General features: G+C 52.2%; 1 protein-coding gene across 2 annotated transcripts in view; it reads left to right on the top strand.

Annotated features, from left to right (window-relative positions):
- UBASH3A (ubiquitin associated and SH3 domain containing A) overlaps nt 1–16,588 on the top strand; it is a 40,500-nt gene extending 23,912 nt beyond the window's left edge. The window contains exons 8-14 of one of the 2 annotated variants that reach the window (XM_019745660.2): nt 744–843; nt 3,572–3,694; nt 5,902–5,994; nt 10,083–10,227; nt 10,948–11,054; nt 13,615–13,724; nt 15,987–16,588. In XM_019745660.2, the coding sequence (XP_019601219.2) occupies nt 744–843; nt 3,572–3,694; nt 5,902–5,994; nt 10,083–10,227; nt 10,948–11,054; nt 13,615–13,724; nt 15,987–16,124 (816 nt within the window). In that variant the 3' untranslated portion in view covers nt 16,125–16,588. The remainder of the gene's footprint in view (nt 1–743; nt 844–3,571; nt 3,695–5,901; nt 5,995–10,082; nt 10,228–10,947; nt 11,055–13,614; nt 13,725–15,986) is intronic. The other variant, XM_019745661.2, reaches the window with a different exon arrangement.
- The last annotated feature ends 827 nt before the right edge of the window (nt 16,589–17,415 follow it).

The following is a 17,415-nucleotide window of genomic DNA, read 5'->3' as shown; positions in this document are numbered from 1 at the left end:
GAACCAAACAGCTGCAGACTCCAGTAAGAGAATCGTGATACTCGCTTTGCCTTGTCCATATGCCCAAGGTGATGGTTAGGAGGTGAGGCCTGTGGAGATGCTTCAGTCCTGAGGTGGAGCCCTTATGAAGGGCTTAGGGCCCTTATAAAGGAGACTCCAGAGAGCCCCCTCACCCATTCCACCATGTGAGGGCATGGTGAGAAGTTGGCAACCCAGGAGAGGGCCCTCCCCTGACCGTGCTGGCTCCCTGACCTCTGGCACCCTGAGTCTTCCAGCCTCTAGAACAAGGAGAGATAAATGTCTGTTGTTTATAAGCCACCCAATCTGTGGTATTCCGTTGGAGCAGCCGGAATGGACTAAGACAGGATAAGGACTTGGACGAGAGACAGGAGAGTAGAAAAGTTGATGTGCCATGGTTCAGGCACTGCTGTTTCTTTTCATTTCCTGTGTATACTGCCCAGGAAATAAAGAGTGGCAAGGAAGTAGGAGGCTTCCACCTGCAAGTCCTCGTCCTGTTTCACTGTCATGATGTCGGTGAACTGGGCTGTAGCTACTGAACAGGAAGGAAGGGATTCCATTGCTCGGCCAGCTGTTGGGTGACGAGGAGAGATGCATCTAGAAGACATCTAATATGGATGTTCCATTGCACACTTGAGCAATGTTTGGCTGGGCTACTCTGCTGATGGAGTGTTTTTGGCATGTCTGTTGCTTACCCCGACTTCACTTTCTTTCCTCCATCTCAGGGCACAATCCTGAGGAAAAGCGTGTTGGTGGTACGCCATGGGGAGAGGGTGGATCAAATCTTCGGCAAGTCATGGCTGCAGCAGTGCTCCACTCCTGATGGTAGGTAACGTCCTGGCCAAGTCTACACACAAAAGCAAGATAAGTCTGACCCGTGAGATCACTTCTCAGGCTTCTGAGCCACACTCCCCATGGTGCCACTCTTTAGAGTGACTCCGCATAGACTGTGTATGTAGGATGGGTACACGCTGCACGTCCCTGCACAGGCCGTACATGTACGCGTTTGAGCACATGTGCTATCTGTGCGTATCTGACCTCAAGTGCTTTGAGGGAGATGAAGGTGTTGGTTTCAGTGGTAAGCAGGTCTGCTTGTGTGACACATGGACAGTCCTGCTTACTCAGCAGCCCACACATGATATGTGGTTAGCGAGTGCAACAGTGACTTTCAAGCAAGTCAACGTGACTAACTGCGGTCTCTGAGCCCTCAGCTGCTGGCGCTTACCCTACCTCTCAGTCTCGTCACTCTGTCTCTCCAAGCTAATCGTCACTGCAGTGGTCATTTCCCTGTCATGTCAGGTGTATTTTTGAACATATGTCTTGCCTACCCCCACCTTACCCCTCAGGATGCCAAGAACTAAGGACCGTGCTTGGAAGTACAACCTCCCCGCGAGCCAGTCCCTGTGCTGCTGGGCCACCTCTGGGCCAGCGCTCGGCCCTCAGGGAAAGCCACAACTTCTCAGCCAAGGAGTGGACAAGCACAGTGATCAAGTCCATGCATAGCAGCTGGGCTAGTCGGGTCCTTTGGGATCCCTCCAGTGGCCCAGCAAGTCAAAAAAGGGGTAAATGACTAGGGAAAACTGTTGGCAGATGACCAGCACATACCAGAAAAATTTTGAGCAGATCACATCATGACCTGACATACCGTGTTTCCCCGAAAATAGACCTAGCCGGACCATCAGCTCTAATGCGTCTTTTGGAGCAAAAATTAGTATAAGACCGGGTATACTATACTATACTATACTATACTATACTATACTATACTATACTATACTATCATATAATACCGAATCTTATATTAATTTTTGCTCCGAAAGACCCATTAGAACTGATGGTTAGTCTAGGTCTTATTTTCGGGGGAACACAGTACTTCCAGAACCCTCAGATGTAGTGTTATGGTGTCTACGAAACAAGGCCAGGCAGGGACACAAAGTCTCGAAGAGGAAACAACAGGACAACAGGTGGATATGAGGAAGAGTATTTGGCTATCCAGACACAAGCTCAAGTGACCGATCAGGGAGAATATTTGAAGGCACTGGAAATTACCAGCTTAAAGGAAGCTTTGGTGGATCCCTTGGTCAAGTGAATACTGACAGTCTAGTTTGTCTGCACGTTGTAGGTTGCACTGTTTAATCGGTACAAGGGGGCATTTGGGGTGCTGCTGGCCTCTCCTCTGATTCCAGTTTTCCTCCTGGTTTCTGCTCACTCTGCCTCAAGCACCCACACCCTCACATGGCCCCTTACATCCCAGCAGTGCTGACCCAGAGCACCTCTATCCTATACACTCCACTCCCGTCAGAACATAACCCTGCCCCACACCCTGTCTTCTTCTGAGCTCTGCTCTGTGCCCCTCGCTGCGACCACAGGTAAAGTGTCCCTGAAGGCAAGACTCCTCCATGGAGCTGGTTGACACCCTTTGGATCACAAATGCCTTTGAGAATGAGACACAACCGATGGAACTTCTCTTTGAAAAAAACACAAATACCCCCTTTTCCAGTGAACACAGCTAATATGTTAGCATTGAATAAAGCTCTTTAAAGCTGATGGTTCAGATAAAGTCTCTGCCGATGGAATTTCCAGGGAGGGAGCTTCCAGAGAAATCATGCATGGAAACTAAAAAACAAGGCATGCAAAATAGCTGACTGCCTCCCTCTGCGTTTGTGAAAGGCGGGGGGGCTGGTATTGCATGGTCACAGCCTGCCATGTGATGTCTGCAGGCCTCAGGGAAGTCAGCTGGGCTGCGGGGACCTGCTGCACCGGGAGGTTTGGGGGTCACTTGGGGGGTGTGAGGGCTTCCCGTGGTGTGCTGTCTTCGGCGGGGTAATCGACACATTGGTAATGAGCTCAGACCTGCCACTTCCTGAGGACTTCCTTGAGCCAGGCTCTGGCCATTAGCTCACTGATTCATTTCAACAACTCTATCATCTCCCCTTTTACTAATAAAGGAGACAGAGTCATTTGCCTCTAGTCACATGACCAATACCTGGTGGTGTCAGATTAGAGCTCAGGGTGGTGCTTCGCAGCCTCTGGAGGGGTGGGTGGGGGCAGTTCCAGTGAATCCACCAGATTTCCAGTCCCTTCTCAAGCAATTGACTCCAGCACAAGGCAGGGGCGTCTCTGCCATACGTACTCTGTCCCTGTAGGCAACGTGACACACTTAAGCTTTGGGAAGGGTCCAATTTCACCTAATTAATTAATGTCGACTTGAGATGCTTATCAGGGGAAGCTCAGTCAGTCATGGAGACACTTGGTTCTTAATCAGAAAAATTGTGTGAGTGAATCTTCAGGAAGGGTTAGAGGAAGACAGAGTCTCAGGATTCCTGGGGCTGAAACCTACATTTTCTGTATTTGAAGAAATGTATGTGCAGTAGAGCAGCATTTTCTCCTCAAATTGAATCCACGTCACAGAGCACGTTTGAGAAAAAACACACAGTGGATGAAAATTTAAATGAGAACCATGCTTATAATGTGGGTCTTGCCCTTGGGGAGGGGGTTACGGGACAAATATGCATTAACACGAGAACTGAATGTCTGGTACATGTCTATGCTTCAGGGAAATACTACCGGCCAGATCTGAACTTCCCTTGCAGTCTGCCTAGACGGGGCAACAGCATCAAAGACTTTGAAAATGATCCACCGTTATCGTCTTGTGGAATTTTCCAGTCCAGAACGGCAGGTACGTTTGCAGGTCATTCTAGTAGGAATAGCAGCGATAATCGTAGCAATGATTATCACTAATGCACATTGGTCCTTCGGCACGTACCCTGGAGGTCAGAATTAGCATTACCCCCTCTCTGCTGATTGAGGAAGCTGGGGCACACAGAGGTTACGTAAGTTGCCCAAGGTCACCCAGCTAGTAAGTGGAATCGCAGAGATTTGACCCAGGAATGGACGGTTGGGGGAGTCGGGAGGAACGAAAGGCATGGAAAGAGTGGGGAGGGAAGGGAAGGAATAATGACCGCTCTGCACCGACGCTGTCATCTAAGAAAGGAAGAACAACATGCCCTCTTTGATTTGATTTCAAAATCTGTCACTCTGGGCCTTTGTTTTCTGTTGGTTGCACATGACTGACTTTGGAACAGAATTGGCCCTTGAGTTCATGTGGTCTTCGTTTTATGAATGAAGGAACTCGAATCGAGAATCAGGAAGGTGCTTGGTCTTCCCAAGTCACACAGCTGGTACTGAAGGAACTCGCCGGAGGCCTTGCTCCTGCTTCCTCACTCGTGCTATGACACTTGGTCACCAGCTCTCTGGCAGGCGGGCGGGGCGGCCCTGATCTGTGGTGCGTGCTGATTTCACTGGTGGAAATGCTGTGCTCACACCATGGCTGGTTTCAAGGTCACTGATGTGAGGTCCCTGGACGTGGAGCTGGGAAGGGTGACACAGTTGGGACTCCCATAGGTCATTGTGAGCAGCTCCCCATGGCCCTGCCTCGGCTCCTTCTTCCGCAGCACCCTGGTCTGTCCTGTCTGCGTGCATGTGTGTGTCCCTTCTGTAAAAGACCTTCGCCGCTCTGTGTTTTCATGCCTAGATCCTCACCTGCATGTTTGCACAGTCCTGTGTGTGTCTCTGGGAGTATCTTTGAATGGGTATACAGAGGGTGCCAAAAAGATGTATACACATTTGTAAAAAGGAAAAAAGTGTATTAAAATTGTAATACTCAATATATACTGATAACAAAAGATGAATACAAGTCATGTGTATACATTTTTTGGCACCCTCGGTGTACGTTGGCAAATGTCAGCTTCTCTATTTGTTTCCTGGGGCTGCCATAACAAATGCCACAGATAGAGTGGCTGAATCGCCAGAAATGTGTTGTCTCCCCAGAAATTTACAGCTGTGGGGAGATGAGGGTGCGGGAAGGGTGTTTCTTCTGAGGTCAAAGGGAGAACCTGCTCCCGGCCTCTCTCCGGGGCTGTGCACGGCGTCTTCTCCCTCTACGCACGTCTCTGTGTCCAGATTTCCCTTTTCATAAGGACACCAGTCAGATTGTTAGAGCCATGCTAATGACCTCATCTGAACTGCATCTCCTCTGTAAAGACCCTGTCTCCAAATAAGGTCATACTCTGAGGCACTGGGGGTTAGGACTCCAGAGTATGATTTGGGGGCACACAGTTCAGCCAATGACAGCATCCACCAAAACCTCCTGACTTTGGTACCATGGCGTTTTTATTCTGAAGAGATCCCCTTCCCCAAAGATCAGGTCCTCTCATGTGGCAAGAGGGTATGTGGTACACAGGCTCATGCTTCCTTGAGCCTCAGGTGGTTTTCCATCGCTGCAGAACGAACTTAACAGAACGCCCATGTGTCGGCTCACAGTCCTGCAGGCTCAGTGTGGCGGGTTTCCTGCCCGGAGCCTCGAAACCTGAAATCACAGTCGCTGGCTGGGTTCCCACCTGGAGGCTCTCAGAAGCAGTTCCAAACGCATCAGGCGGTGGGAGAAGTCAGCGCCTTGGACTGAAGTCCTCGTTCCCTCGCCGCTGTCAGTGCAGGGCCATGGTCGGTTCCGAGAGACCTCCATACCCTGTACCACACGCCCCGGGATCTGGGACGCCAACAGGAGAGTTTCTTGCATGTTGAATCCCTCTGCCTTTGAGTCTTTCTGACTTCTGTGATGGCCAGAAAAAATTCTCTGCTTTTAATGGGCTCACCTGTGGTAACCTCCCTTCTGCCATTGAACATGACATAATCACAGGGCCACCATCTCACAGATTCGCTGCTTCCACCCCCTCCAGGGGATTGTACAGAGTGTGTAGAGCACGGGGTGGAAATCTTGGGGGCACTTAAGGTCCTGCCTACCTCAGCTGGGAAGCCACCTGTCGGGGTTGCCACCACAGGAGGCTACATTTATTCAGAGGCATTTTCCCACCTGATTTTTTCCAGGAGAAGCACTACTGAGCAGCGGCATCCAAATCACCTCCGTCTTCACCTCCCCAGCCCTCCGCTGTGTGCAGACAGCCAAACATATCCTGGAAGGTCAGTGAGAACTCATGAGTGGCTCCAAGGGGAGAGGGAAATGAGTGGAGGTGAGAATTTAATGAATGGCGGTGAATGGCTACATAAGTCACGAGACAGTTACGGACCAGCCATCTGAGAACTGTGAGCCGGCACTGAGCCCCTTCACATTTCTGAACACCAGGCTTGTAACTGAGTGCCAGGGGCCTGTCACTGCACCATCTGTCTTTGGCAGCTTCTGCCATGTATTTTTAGAGAAACTTCTGGGGAGGGGCATTCAGAAATCCAGAGAGCTGGGAACGGCTGTGGTCCTCCTAAATCCAAAACAGGAGGCTCCTGGGAGTGAGGGAAGCACTGCTGGGAGCTGTCCAGCGCCACCAAGGGCTGATGTGTGCTGGGCAGCCACCAGCACAGCTTGCGCAGTTTCCACCTGCAGGAAGAAAGCCGCTCCTGCCTGAGAACGGCAGCCCGTTCTGGAGGCTTCGCTGCCGCTCCTCCCGCTGGACCTCTCCCTGCCCCTGCTTGTGTGGGGAAGAGCAAGTGGGGAACTCATGTGCAGGAGCTGGGGCCGGCCCGCCACAGTGGCAGGTCTCAGGGAAAGCACATGGACGCAGACGTAGCATAGGGGTCGGGTCACTAGCTGAAGTGAGAAAGAGGAGGGCTGCTGGAGACCTGAGGCACGCTGAAGGTATGACATGGTTATCAGGGACAGGCGCCAGGACATGGCCGAGAAAATATAGGCTGGCCACTGGGCACCACAAAGCGCCCACTTGAGGTCGGGGAGCACAGCTTTACGCTGAGAGCCATCAGCTGAGCGTGGGGCTTTCCTCCGGGTGCCGACGGGGAGCAGGTGGACGGCTGGATCTCACTCTGAACGTGTTTGAGAAGTGAGAGCAACGAAGCAAGAGAGGATGTGAGAAGCTGAGGGCGCAACAAAAGGACGATGAACCTTGGCCCTGGATCTTAAGCTGGGTGAGGTGGGAGTTAGGACCCAGGGGAGGTGAATGTAGACAAAAGGGGTGAGTTCGTGGGGTAAATTCCTGGGGTAAATTCCTGGGGCTAGAGTTAGGGGACCAGAGAGGAAGCCTCAAAGAAAGGAGGGCTGGTTGGAGACAGAGCCCTTTGACACTGAGCTGAGAAAGGGGTTGTAGCAGCTGGTAATGAGAAGATCAAGGTCAGGGAGGAAGGCACGTCACTGGAGGAGGGGGACAGGGAGCAGAGGCTGGCTGAGGCATCTGGCAGATGACGGTGTCGCCAAGCATTGTGCCTGCAGCCCTGTCAGAGCGGACAGTGAGCTGGGGCTAAAATCTTCACGGGAGGAGCTGTTGGAATAACAAGGGATCCAACCAGCACGTGTACCACCGCCGGCCCCCTGTGTCTTCTCCATCTCCTGTACCCGCATGGGGGCAGCTCTGGCGAAGTCCCCTCCCGAGCCTGGGTGCACAGGCGGGAGTCCGGCCAGTAGTCAACTGGTCCTTTCTTGGGTCTGCTCACCCCCTTAGCCGACCCATTCCTCTCCCCTGTTCTCACAAACTTGCTGTATCGTGATCCCGTCTCCAATTTTGTGAGGGATAAAAGTCCATTTTGTCAGGACAGAGTGTTCGCAGTCCACCTTCCACACATCTAGAACTCGGAGGCAGCCTTGCAGCCATCCCTCGTTTGTCATTTCTCACCTGTGTGTGACAGCAGACCCCGAGCCCCTCTTTCAGGTCGCTAAGACTTAGGCACACCGAGTCGTCTCACCTGGTACTGGGGGTTCACATGTAAGTCGTTCTGACGCTCTGTTCCTCGGGGCTATCAGCTGAGTGGGCCAGGAGCAGGTTGGAGAACAATGTCAGCTTTCTAGAAAAACCACATAAGGGCCCAATAAGTCCCCAGTCCAGTGTGGCACGTCGGCAGATGTTCTAGGCCTAAGGCCAAATCAAAGCTTCCTAAGACAACTCGTCCCCTCCACACACACTCGCACACACGCTCACACTCACACACGCACTAATGCAATCACTCCCCTTGGTGTTCCAGAGCCGTACACTCCAGTGTTGGGGGTACAGAGACCGAGAGAAGGAGGCTTTGTCAGACCAGTGACCCCGCCACCCAGGAAACATGGTCCCACGTTGTCAGACTCCCCATTTCTGTGTCAGATCAGAGGGCCCCACCCCCCTCAGGTGTTCAGGAAGCACAAGAAATGCAAAACGGTTCCTCCAGTGCTGGGGACAGTAGGGACAACCCAATGGCAATACGAAGGCAGGGGCTCCGCTCAGAGCTGGGTAAGCCCTGCTGGGCTGTATTCGTGCTAAGCTTTCAATCTGAGAATAACTCTTAATAAATAGGATGGAATTAAGCAAAACAGACATGAAGTCATTTTATCCCTGGATTGCTCAGGATCAACATATTACTAATGAATCCAACAACAAATCAGAAGTGAACAAAGACAGAAACACATACTAATAACATGATGAAAGGTGAGAGATTAGTTCCTGAATTTCCTGTCTCCCTCACCCTGCCTTTTATTCCTGACATTTAATGAGCTTTTTTTGTTCTAACCCACCCAAGAGACTGCTACATTCCCACTAACCTTCAAAACCACGCATTTCCGCCTTTGGCTGGCTGCCCCCTAATGAGCTGGGGTGACGTAGTGGAGATATCCTGTGTCCGGCCAGGCCAGCTCTTGAAGGTCGCTGCTGATGTCATTCTTAAGTCATAAGGTGTCTTTCCGGCAATGACCTCAATCTTCCATTCCCTTTCTCTCACCATGGTGACAACACATAAATAAGAAGGTAAAGAATAGCCCTTTGTCCAGCCTTCCTAGCAAGAGAATGACTGAGCGTCAAAAACATTTTACGTAACTTTTGTCCCACTTTTGTCATCTTTCATGGTTCTTCATTATTAACACGTTTGTTCCAATTTTGTGACTATTTTTCTGATTTCCGTTGTTTAGGTTTCTTGCATATAAAATTAAAGGTTCTAAAAACGTTTTCTGACAGTGATAACGTCAACCTCTTTTACATGATCTCACATTGACTTTTACTCTTATATGTAGGGGATGGTGGTGGTGGTGGTGGTGCTTATGCCTGTTCAAGGGCATAAGTTTACAAATCCTGTGCTCATTCCAGAAAAGCCAGGGTACTGAGCCTTCTCTATTGGTCCTCAAACATGACAACCTCTTTCTCAGAATGACATCTGAGATGCTAACATGCTAAGCTTTATTTCAATACCGTGCCACTGAACATCCAGACAGACTGTTTCCCAAAGCGGGACCCACGGAACAGTGGCCTACAAAATGTCCTCAAGAGAAAGAGTGGCCAACGTCCTTTGGGAAACTCTCCCAACTGTGCCTTCATGTGATCTCGTCACAGTGGCCACCAGTCTTTCCCAGGCTGGGGGAGCGCTCGGGAGTCCAGTTAGCCCGCTGGCACTCTCCTTTCTAAGCACACTCGCACAGGAACCCATTCCATTGACTTAGGAACTGATTCTGCTGCCAGCATTTATGTTCAACGTCATTTTTTCCATTTCAAATAAAAGCATTAAGGTCTTTTTCCCAAAAAACTCAAAAAGAAATGGCCTTACTTTAATAGGTCAAGGTTTAAAATGCATGGATGGGAAGGGTCAGCTGGGAGGAGTCAGAATGTTCCAGAAGATGGCTTCCTTTCACCCTTCCGCTTTTGCGCAGTCTACTGTGTGTATCAGGATGGTGCTCCCATGTGACTAACATGCTCTGAGACCGGCTGCATCTTTTCAGTGGATCATTGGGTTGGGCAAGTGTTTCTTGGGGAGTCTCATTCTTGACCCAGGGATGAGGCCTGGGGTTGGTCCAGCTGTAGAGACACACTGGGCGGCCAGGATGAGCCAGGCTGAGCCTGGCTGACACCTTCCAGCTCCTGGGAGTCTGTCCCTTCCTGATGGACAGAAGGTCACCACTCCTCTGATACCTTCCAACTATCTGGTAGTTTTTGTCTCAGAAATAGCACTCACTGTGGGTGTTCACAAACAATATTTGCCAAGAAAAAATAATCCCAGCTTATGAAAGGTATTATTTAGACCGGGGAAAAGATTTACGTGCATAAAGCCAAAGAGGACACTGAAGAGAAACACTTGTATTCTGTTGACTACAGAGCTCAAGCTGGAAAAAAAAATGAAGATCAAAGTGGAACCTGGAATCTACGAATGGACGAAATGGGAGGCCGGCAAAACCACCCCAACGCTCATGACCCTGGATGAGCTGAAGGAGGCGAATTTCAACGTCAGCACTGATTACAGGTACGCAGTCCTCCCGTAATCTGCTGCCCGGGTTTCCTAGTTCTTGCTAAAACCGTGAGGAGGGGCCGCTGCAGTGGGGGTTTGCAGTAGGTGGGAGAGATTGAACTTGACTCCAAATACTATAAGGGCAGAAGTGGGGATTTGAAGCCGGTGAGCAGTTGTGGGGTTGATGGATGGAAATTTTCTGAGACAGTAGAATTCTCGCCAAACTGACCTAACAGGATTCTTGCTACAGGCAGTCCAGGGTGATCAGACATCACATCACCTGGGGGGCCGGGGTGGGGGAAGGGTGCAGACTTTGCTCAGATATCAGGAAGGATCAGATACCCAGGGTCAGGGGTTCTGGCCAAACCGACTTGGCAGGATTCTTGCTCAAAGTGGCTCGAGCAGGACACACCCTGTGGGGCCTCTTGAGTAGAGGTCTCCCCGGAAGCCTGACTAGAGTTTGGTCAAAGGGAGACTCTGTCATTCTCTCCCCGGGCTGAGTCTTCGCCATCACAAAACCCGTCGTTCAGTGAGAATGCGTGCTGCAGCATGGACACCAGCCCTCTGCCCATTCTGAGCACAAAGCTGGGGCTTCACTGCCCACCGTGAGCCCTGCCTGAGGCACAGCCATCTCAGAGACCGTGTCCTTCTCCCAGCTGCCCGCAGCGCAGTCCTTACCACCCCCCGCCCCCGCCGCAGGCCAGGGTGGCAGCCGTTCTCCCTCTTTTCCCGCAGGCCTGCGTTCCCCCTTGCCTCCCTCATGCCAGCCGAGAGCTACGACGAGTACGTGGACAGGTGTGCGGTGAGCGTAGAACATATCGTCAGCTGCTGCCCACAAGACGGTAAGTGCCTCCACCATGCTCGGGCGAGCGGCCCCTGGAGGTTAGGCTCTTACCTGTGGGACGGAAAGGGACCCATTTGTGAACCTAGTGAAGCCCAGCCTCCCCCACCCCACTCCCCAGCAACAGCTGCCTCTGCAGTGATGGGACACAGAGACACATACTCCCCGCCATCCAGGCTCTGGGACTCCAGTTCTGAGCCGAAGGGACCCAGGACAGCAGGGTCAACACAAACCACCCGTGCCAGATTCTAGGAAACAGAGAGACTAGGAACGGAACAACTAAATGCCAGGTCAGCCTTGAAGGACAGCGGGAACAAAACATCTGTATAGAGAAATTGGAACAGGGACATATTTAAGCAACTTTGTTAATTTTGTTACATGTGATAATGGGAGGATGGTTTTGTAAGAATGAAAAGTCCTTCTCATATGGAGACGCAAACCGAGGTGTATTCTGTGGGATGGTGTGATGTTGCGACATGTCCTAAAATAAAATGCAGGGGGGAGGGGGAGGGATAGAGAACAGATACAAGCTGGGCAACGCAGACAACGGTCGGAGCTCGGGTATGCGTATGTGCCGACTCATCAGACCCGTCTTGCGTGCATCTTTGAAATGTCCATAGTAAAAAGTTAGAAGCCAATCCCATAAAACTTAAGTCGGCAAGGGTGTATTGAATATCAGCAATGTGTCAGACACCAAACAAAACCTCAGGGGGAATCCGAGTGAGGAAAACACACGCTCTGCCCTCAAGGAGTTTAACTGTGTTGGGGAAAGGGGCACAAGCGTCTGGGATAGTAGGAATGTTACATAATATGAGCAAGAGTCTCGGAGTTGGTAGGAGCCCACCTGGCCCGCTTCCCCCACCTGTGTTCTTTGGTCCCTCGTCCCAGACATGCTCAGAGATGAAGAATTCTGCTGACGAGGAACGCGGGGAGGAGCTGAGCACCTGGCCCCCTTCTGGAGCGTCCCCAGTGCACCAGGGGGACACGCTCTGAGACATCCTGTGGCAAGAGACCCACACCTTGCTGTGGCCAGCACACCTGGTCCTGACGCTGGATTGCGTGGCCTCTTTTGACTGATCAGCTCTCAGGGGACATACTTTTGGAAACCACCCTTTACTGGCATTTGATTAATTATCAAACTCAGTTGCTCACAGTTATGACCACAGGACGTCCGAGGACAGAAAATGAAATGAGAGCCTTTCACGCCCTTTCAGGGCCTCACCCAGCCCACACCTTCTGGCTGTCTTGTTTCAAGCCCCGACCCCCAGCTTTTCCAAGGCCCTCCGCCCTTTGCACTCCCAGGATCTTCCGGAACTTGGGTGCAGGACCGTTGCTCTCAACTCTGGTGTCTACTAAACACTGTGTGTGCGCACTGCTGCAGGAAACACAGCTCCTCTGTCCGAGCCGTGGCCCGTAGGCGGGGTCTCACAACGCAGCACAAGCTCTGAACAAGGAGGACTGGGAGGCAGAGCATGAACAGGGCAGGGGGGCAAGGGCTGTGGGGCTACGTGAACAAGTCTGCTGGGCTGGAGGGCGAGCGCTACACCGACCGATCCCCGGGCTCAGGTGGGCCCTCCGCAGACATTACTTGTTAACACCATGCCTTCCTGTGGGGTCTGAAATGCCACCTCCGCTGACACCGCGGGACTTTGAATCTCACAGGCGCTGAGAGGCCTGCAGTGCGGGAGTCACCCTGCTGGAGAGCACAGGCCAGGAGCCAAACCTGTGTCCCCACTGTCCCCTCCCCCACAGCACCCTGACAACCAACCATGAGTTTGGAGGCCAAACACATGAATAGGAAATTACTGGGAAATGACACAGGAAAAGCAGGTGGGGGCTTCAGTGTGGGTGTCACGTTGGAGAATTTATAGTCAGTCACCTTAAGAGAGGAACTGCTCTGTGTCAATGTGGCCCTCAAAGGAAGCGCTCCGTTCCGATTTCCTCCTCTAGGTGGAGCCAGTGAGTCCAGCCAAGCCACCTGCGGACTCACCCGGGATTAAACCTTTCCCCTCCCGCCCCACCCCGTTCTGCTTCGCCTGGTTTTAGCTGTCACCTGAGGGAGACTCCCTGAGCCCGTGGACTCTGGATGTCCTTACTCAAAGTGAGACAGCAGCAGGCTCATGGGGATCAACTGGCTGATAATTCTCAAGCCAATTAGATCAGAGCTGGTGGCAGCCACCACCACCCCCTACAAGAGGTGGCACGTCAGATGGCTGCTGGCAGCTCAGAGCAGGGCAGGTCCCATCATGAATGAAGCCCAGGGGCAGGTGCTGCCCCCATCCCGCACCACCCCCGCTCCCAGTCCTCCTGCCTGAGATGCCATGCGCGCCGGAGAACGGCACACAGCGACAGGCAGGGCTGCTAGGACGAGCGAGTATTTCCCGAGTGTGACCGCGAGTGCTTCCGAGCAATTACCAACCACATCTTCTTCCTGCCCGGGCGCCTGTGGAGGCTCTGGGACACCGTGAGCTAGTTTTACCCCAACAGCTTTGCGGACCCTCGGTCTAATCAAAGGCCCGCTCCGTGCCTGCTTGGACCGTAAGCTGTTCTGTTTTCTGCAGTGGGCGTCACCCTCATCGTGGGCCACGGCTCGGCGCTGGACTCCTGCATTCGCCCCCTCCTCCGGCTGCCACCCCGAGACTCTGCCGACTTCGCCCAGCTGGTGAGAAAGGTAGGTGCCCACCCTTTCTCTCTGGGGCAGCCTGAGGACAGAGGGTCGTTACACTCCCTTCTCAGAACGCAAACTACTGTCCTGGCAGCCCAGGGCAGCAGGGACCCACCTGCCCCTGGACAGAGGGCCGCTGTGGGCAGACGGCCGGTGGGAGAGCTTTGTCAGCTTTATCATCGCATGGCAACTTTGCTGCCAAGATCGTCTAAAAAATATAACAGACCTTTTTAGACGTCGGTTCGCATAACTCCTTGCAACTCCAATAGTTGAGCAAGTGGTCCAGGAAAGAGAAAGCGATAAGAAGCGAAAGGACAGCGCCTGGGCGGGCTTGCTCTGGAGCCCTGGGTGGGGAAGAAAGCTACCCCACCCTCTTGCCTTTGGAGCCATCCAGCCATGAAACACACAAAACCTTTTTGTAGCTGCCAGAGTGCCCGGTGCTGGGCCGGGGCTGTATAAACAATTACAGAAAAAACAAACAGGTGATAGATGCATAAAGAAAGATAACTTTGGACAAACTGTGGAGTATCACTCAGCAAGCAGAGGTTGCTTTCATCTGGCCGATAAAAGGAATCGAGGCAGGCAGACCCAGAAACTCAGACTCACCCCTTGCGCCTGCCCCAGCCCCGAAAATCACCCAGGGCCAACTTGCTTTCTGCCCTCATCTTTTTATCAAACTGACCAATTAATTGACCAATGACCTTGAGGCTGGGAGTTCAGTGGTATAGATGACACATGTCATAGGAGAGCGTCCCTTATCTGGTTCCTTCACACAAAATTGTCACAGGACCACTGCAGGCCACCACTAGCTTGTCCCAGGTGTGGGCAGCAAGGTGTCACCAAGCCCCTGAGGGCTCTGGGGTCTGCAGAGGAACAGACCCCTGGCCCAGCCGGCCAACATCAGCCCTGTGCCTGCACAAAGCACTTGGCTTTCTGAGCCCCCTCATTTCCTGCCAGAGGAAGTACATTCCTCCCTTACCTGGGTAGGAGAGAAACAGAGTTTCTGTGTGTGAGCTGCTGTCATCAGGGGGCTCCTGGGCCTGCTCTGTGCTGTTCCAGTTTCCTCTGGACATGAGCAGAAAAAGTTCCCTCCAAAGTGTTTCTGTGAGGTCCCCAATTATGACCCAGATATGCCTGACCCTCAGGTTCCTGAGCCACCACCTCAGGCTCGGCTGGGAGATGTTCATATAGATTTTTCTGGGGGGTTCTCCTGGTCGGCCCCAGTACCACCTGCTCCCTAAGTGTTGTCGTTGCTTCCGCAAACGTTACTGTCTCCCACCCACAAGAGGCTGAGCTGCCAGCTCCTGTATGCTGCCCGCTTATATTTCTGCACCCCTTCCCTCATCCCCAGGTCTCCTGGGCTTCCCTGTCATCCACACGATGGCAGGACTGCACACGCCAGGTGCTGCCTGAGATGGCATGTGACCAAATTCCCACCCACTCCCGGACCCTCGGCCTTCCCTCTCAAGATGCCAGCCTTGAATTCCCAAACTCTTGAGACCTTTTATGCTGAGGAGCTGGTGTCCACCCCACCTCATTCCCCAAATACCCTGGGCTTGCCCCAGAAATTGATCAGGGGCTCTGCCCAACCGAGGGCTTTCCAGCCAGGGGCCTGCCCCTCAGCAACCCATCACACACACCCCAGCCTCTCCAAACCGAAGGGGAGAGTCGTCCCTGAGCCAATAGCAGCATCCACTGGGATCCTCCTCACCCCCCGCGTGGAATTCTCGTAAGTTTCAGGGGCCAAGGAATTTCTAGACATTCAAAAGAGAGAGAGAGAAAAAGGAAAACAGAACACGTAAATAAAAATAAGCCTTAAGAACAAAGATCTACTCCAACACATTCATTTTACAGATGAAGGAATCGTCTAAAGTTTTACTTTGTAGTTTTTTGGGGCGCCTGAAAACTCAACACCTGTATCTTCTTGTGATGCTAAATTCGAGAATATAAGCCACTCTTGAATCAGTTCACAGGGTTCTCAGCCTCAGCACCGATAAGTCTGTTGTGGGGACAGCCTGGACATTGTGGGGTGTTGGCAGCCCCCTGGCCTCCACCCACTGGAAGCCAGTAGCACCCCAGTGGCAAACAACAACGTCGGCAGGCATTTCTCACTGGCCTGGGGGCCTGTTCCCGCTGACAACTGCTGTGTTAGGTGTCAAGACAGCAATGCAGCCTCCAAGGGGTGGGAATACCTGTCATTTGGCTTTAGAGTGGGTCTCAAATTGATTGACCTGGTATAAATAGTGATGTGACTCAACTCTGTTGTAGATCCCCTCTCTGGGAATGTGCTTCTGCGAAGAAAATAAGGAGGGAGGAAAGTGGGAGTTGGTGGCCCCTCCTGTGAAGACACTGACCCATGGCTCCAACTCGGCGTTTAACTGGAAGAACTGGATTCCGGGCAACTGAGAGCTCCCTGTGTGTTTGACAACTGCACGACGAGGAGGGAAGCCTCGTGTGGAGGCTGTGAGTACTGGGATTCTGGAGTTATCTCGGTCTCACCTAATGCGATTTGCAGAAACACAAAATGCACTTTTAGATTTCAGAGAGTCTGCCATTGTTTTCACCTCTGTAACCGCCATCTGACCCCATGGGTTTGGCTGCAGGATGCCACCTTGTAGCGTGTGTGTCTGCTATGTGGCCTGGTGGGAAATGAGGAACTGTGCCTCTGGTTTTCAGGAGTTAAAGACCCAATACACACACACACACACACACACACACACACACACACACACACACACACCAAAAGGCTACGTTTGTTATTATTCATCAAGTTCCCAACCGTTTTTCCCTTTTTCTATTTCAATCACTCTTTGCCTATGTCCACACTGGCTGAAAAAGGTAGAACAGTTAATAAAATGGAAAAGAAACCACCTACCAGCTTCCGGGTATTTGTTTCCTGTTGCTGCTTTAACAAATCACAGCAGAGTGGTAAAGACAACATAAATTTTAACGCGCGCGCGCACACACACACACACACACACACACACACACACTATTTGTTCTATTTCGGTTCTGGAGGCCACCAGTTCTAATGCAGGTCAACAGGCTGTGTTCCCATGGGAGACTTTGTTTCCTTGCATTTTCCACTTTTGGTGGCTCCTGCTTTCTTTGTCTCATAGCACCTTCCTCCATCTTCAAAAGCAGTGGTGTCAAATCTTCAAATCTCTCTCTGGTCCCATCCCCTCCTGCTTCTGACCCTCCTGTCTCCCTTTTGTAAAGTCTCCTTTGATGATATTGGGCTCACCCGATAATTCAGGACAGTCTCCCCATCTCAAGGTCCTAAACGTCATCCCATCAGCAAAATGGCCTTGCACACCTTCACAGGTCTGGGGACAGTAATGGGGATGCCTTTGGGGGCCACGCCTGAGCCTCCACATCCCCACACTTTGGGGTTGCTTTCATGGGGGCCAGTTGTAAGGATTTGAGACCCACCCCCCTTGGTGCAGGTCTTTGTTAGCTTTTCCTTTTCCCCTTTTTGATCAAGTGAAGGCGGAAGGTAGGCTTTGCACGGGGACAGAGAAACCAGGAGGGACCCCCAGCACAGGGAAGTGTGGCCGGCTGGCGTGAGTACAGGGGCGCCTCCAACTCCAAGGAGTTGGTCCAGGTCTCCCCAGGAGTGTCCTCACCCCATCCCTGCTGAAGGAAAAGAAAGTCACCCCAGTGCTCAGAGGTAGGGCACCGGGGAGGTTGGAGGTGC

The sequence above is a fragment of the Rhinolophus sinicus genome, linkage group LG01 (genome assembly GCF_036562045.2).
Source record: "Rhinolophus sinicus isolate RSC01 linkage group LG01, ASM3656204v1, whole genome shotgun sequence".
In the NCBI taxonomy this organism is placed as follows: domain Eukaryota; kingdom Metazoa; phylum Chordata; class Mammalia; order Chiroptera; family Rhinolophidae; genus Rhinolophus; species Rhinolophus sinicus.
The sequence above is the reverse complement of the archived record's forward strand: the minus strand, read 5'-3'. Positions and strand labels throughout refer to the sequence as shown.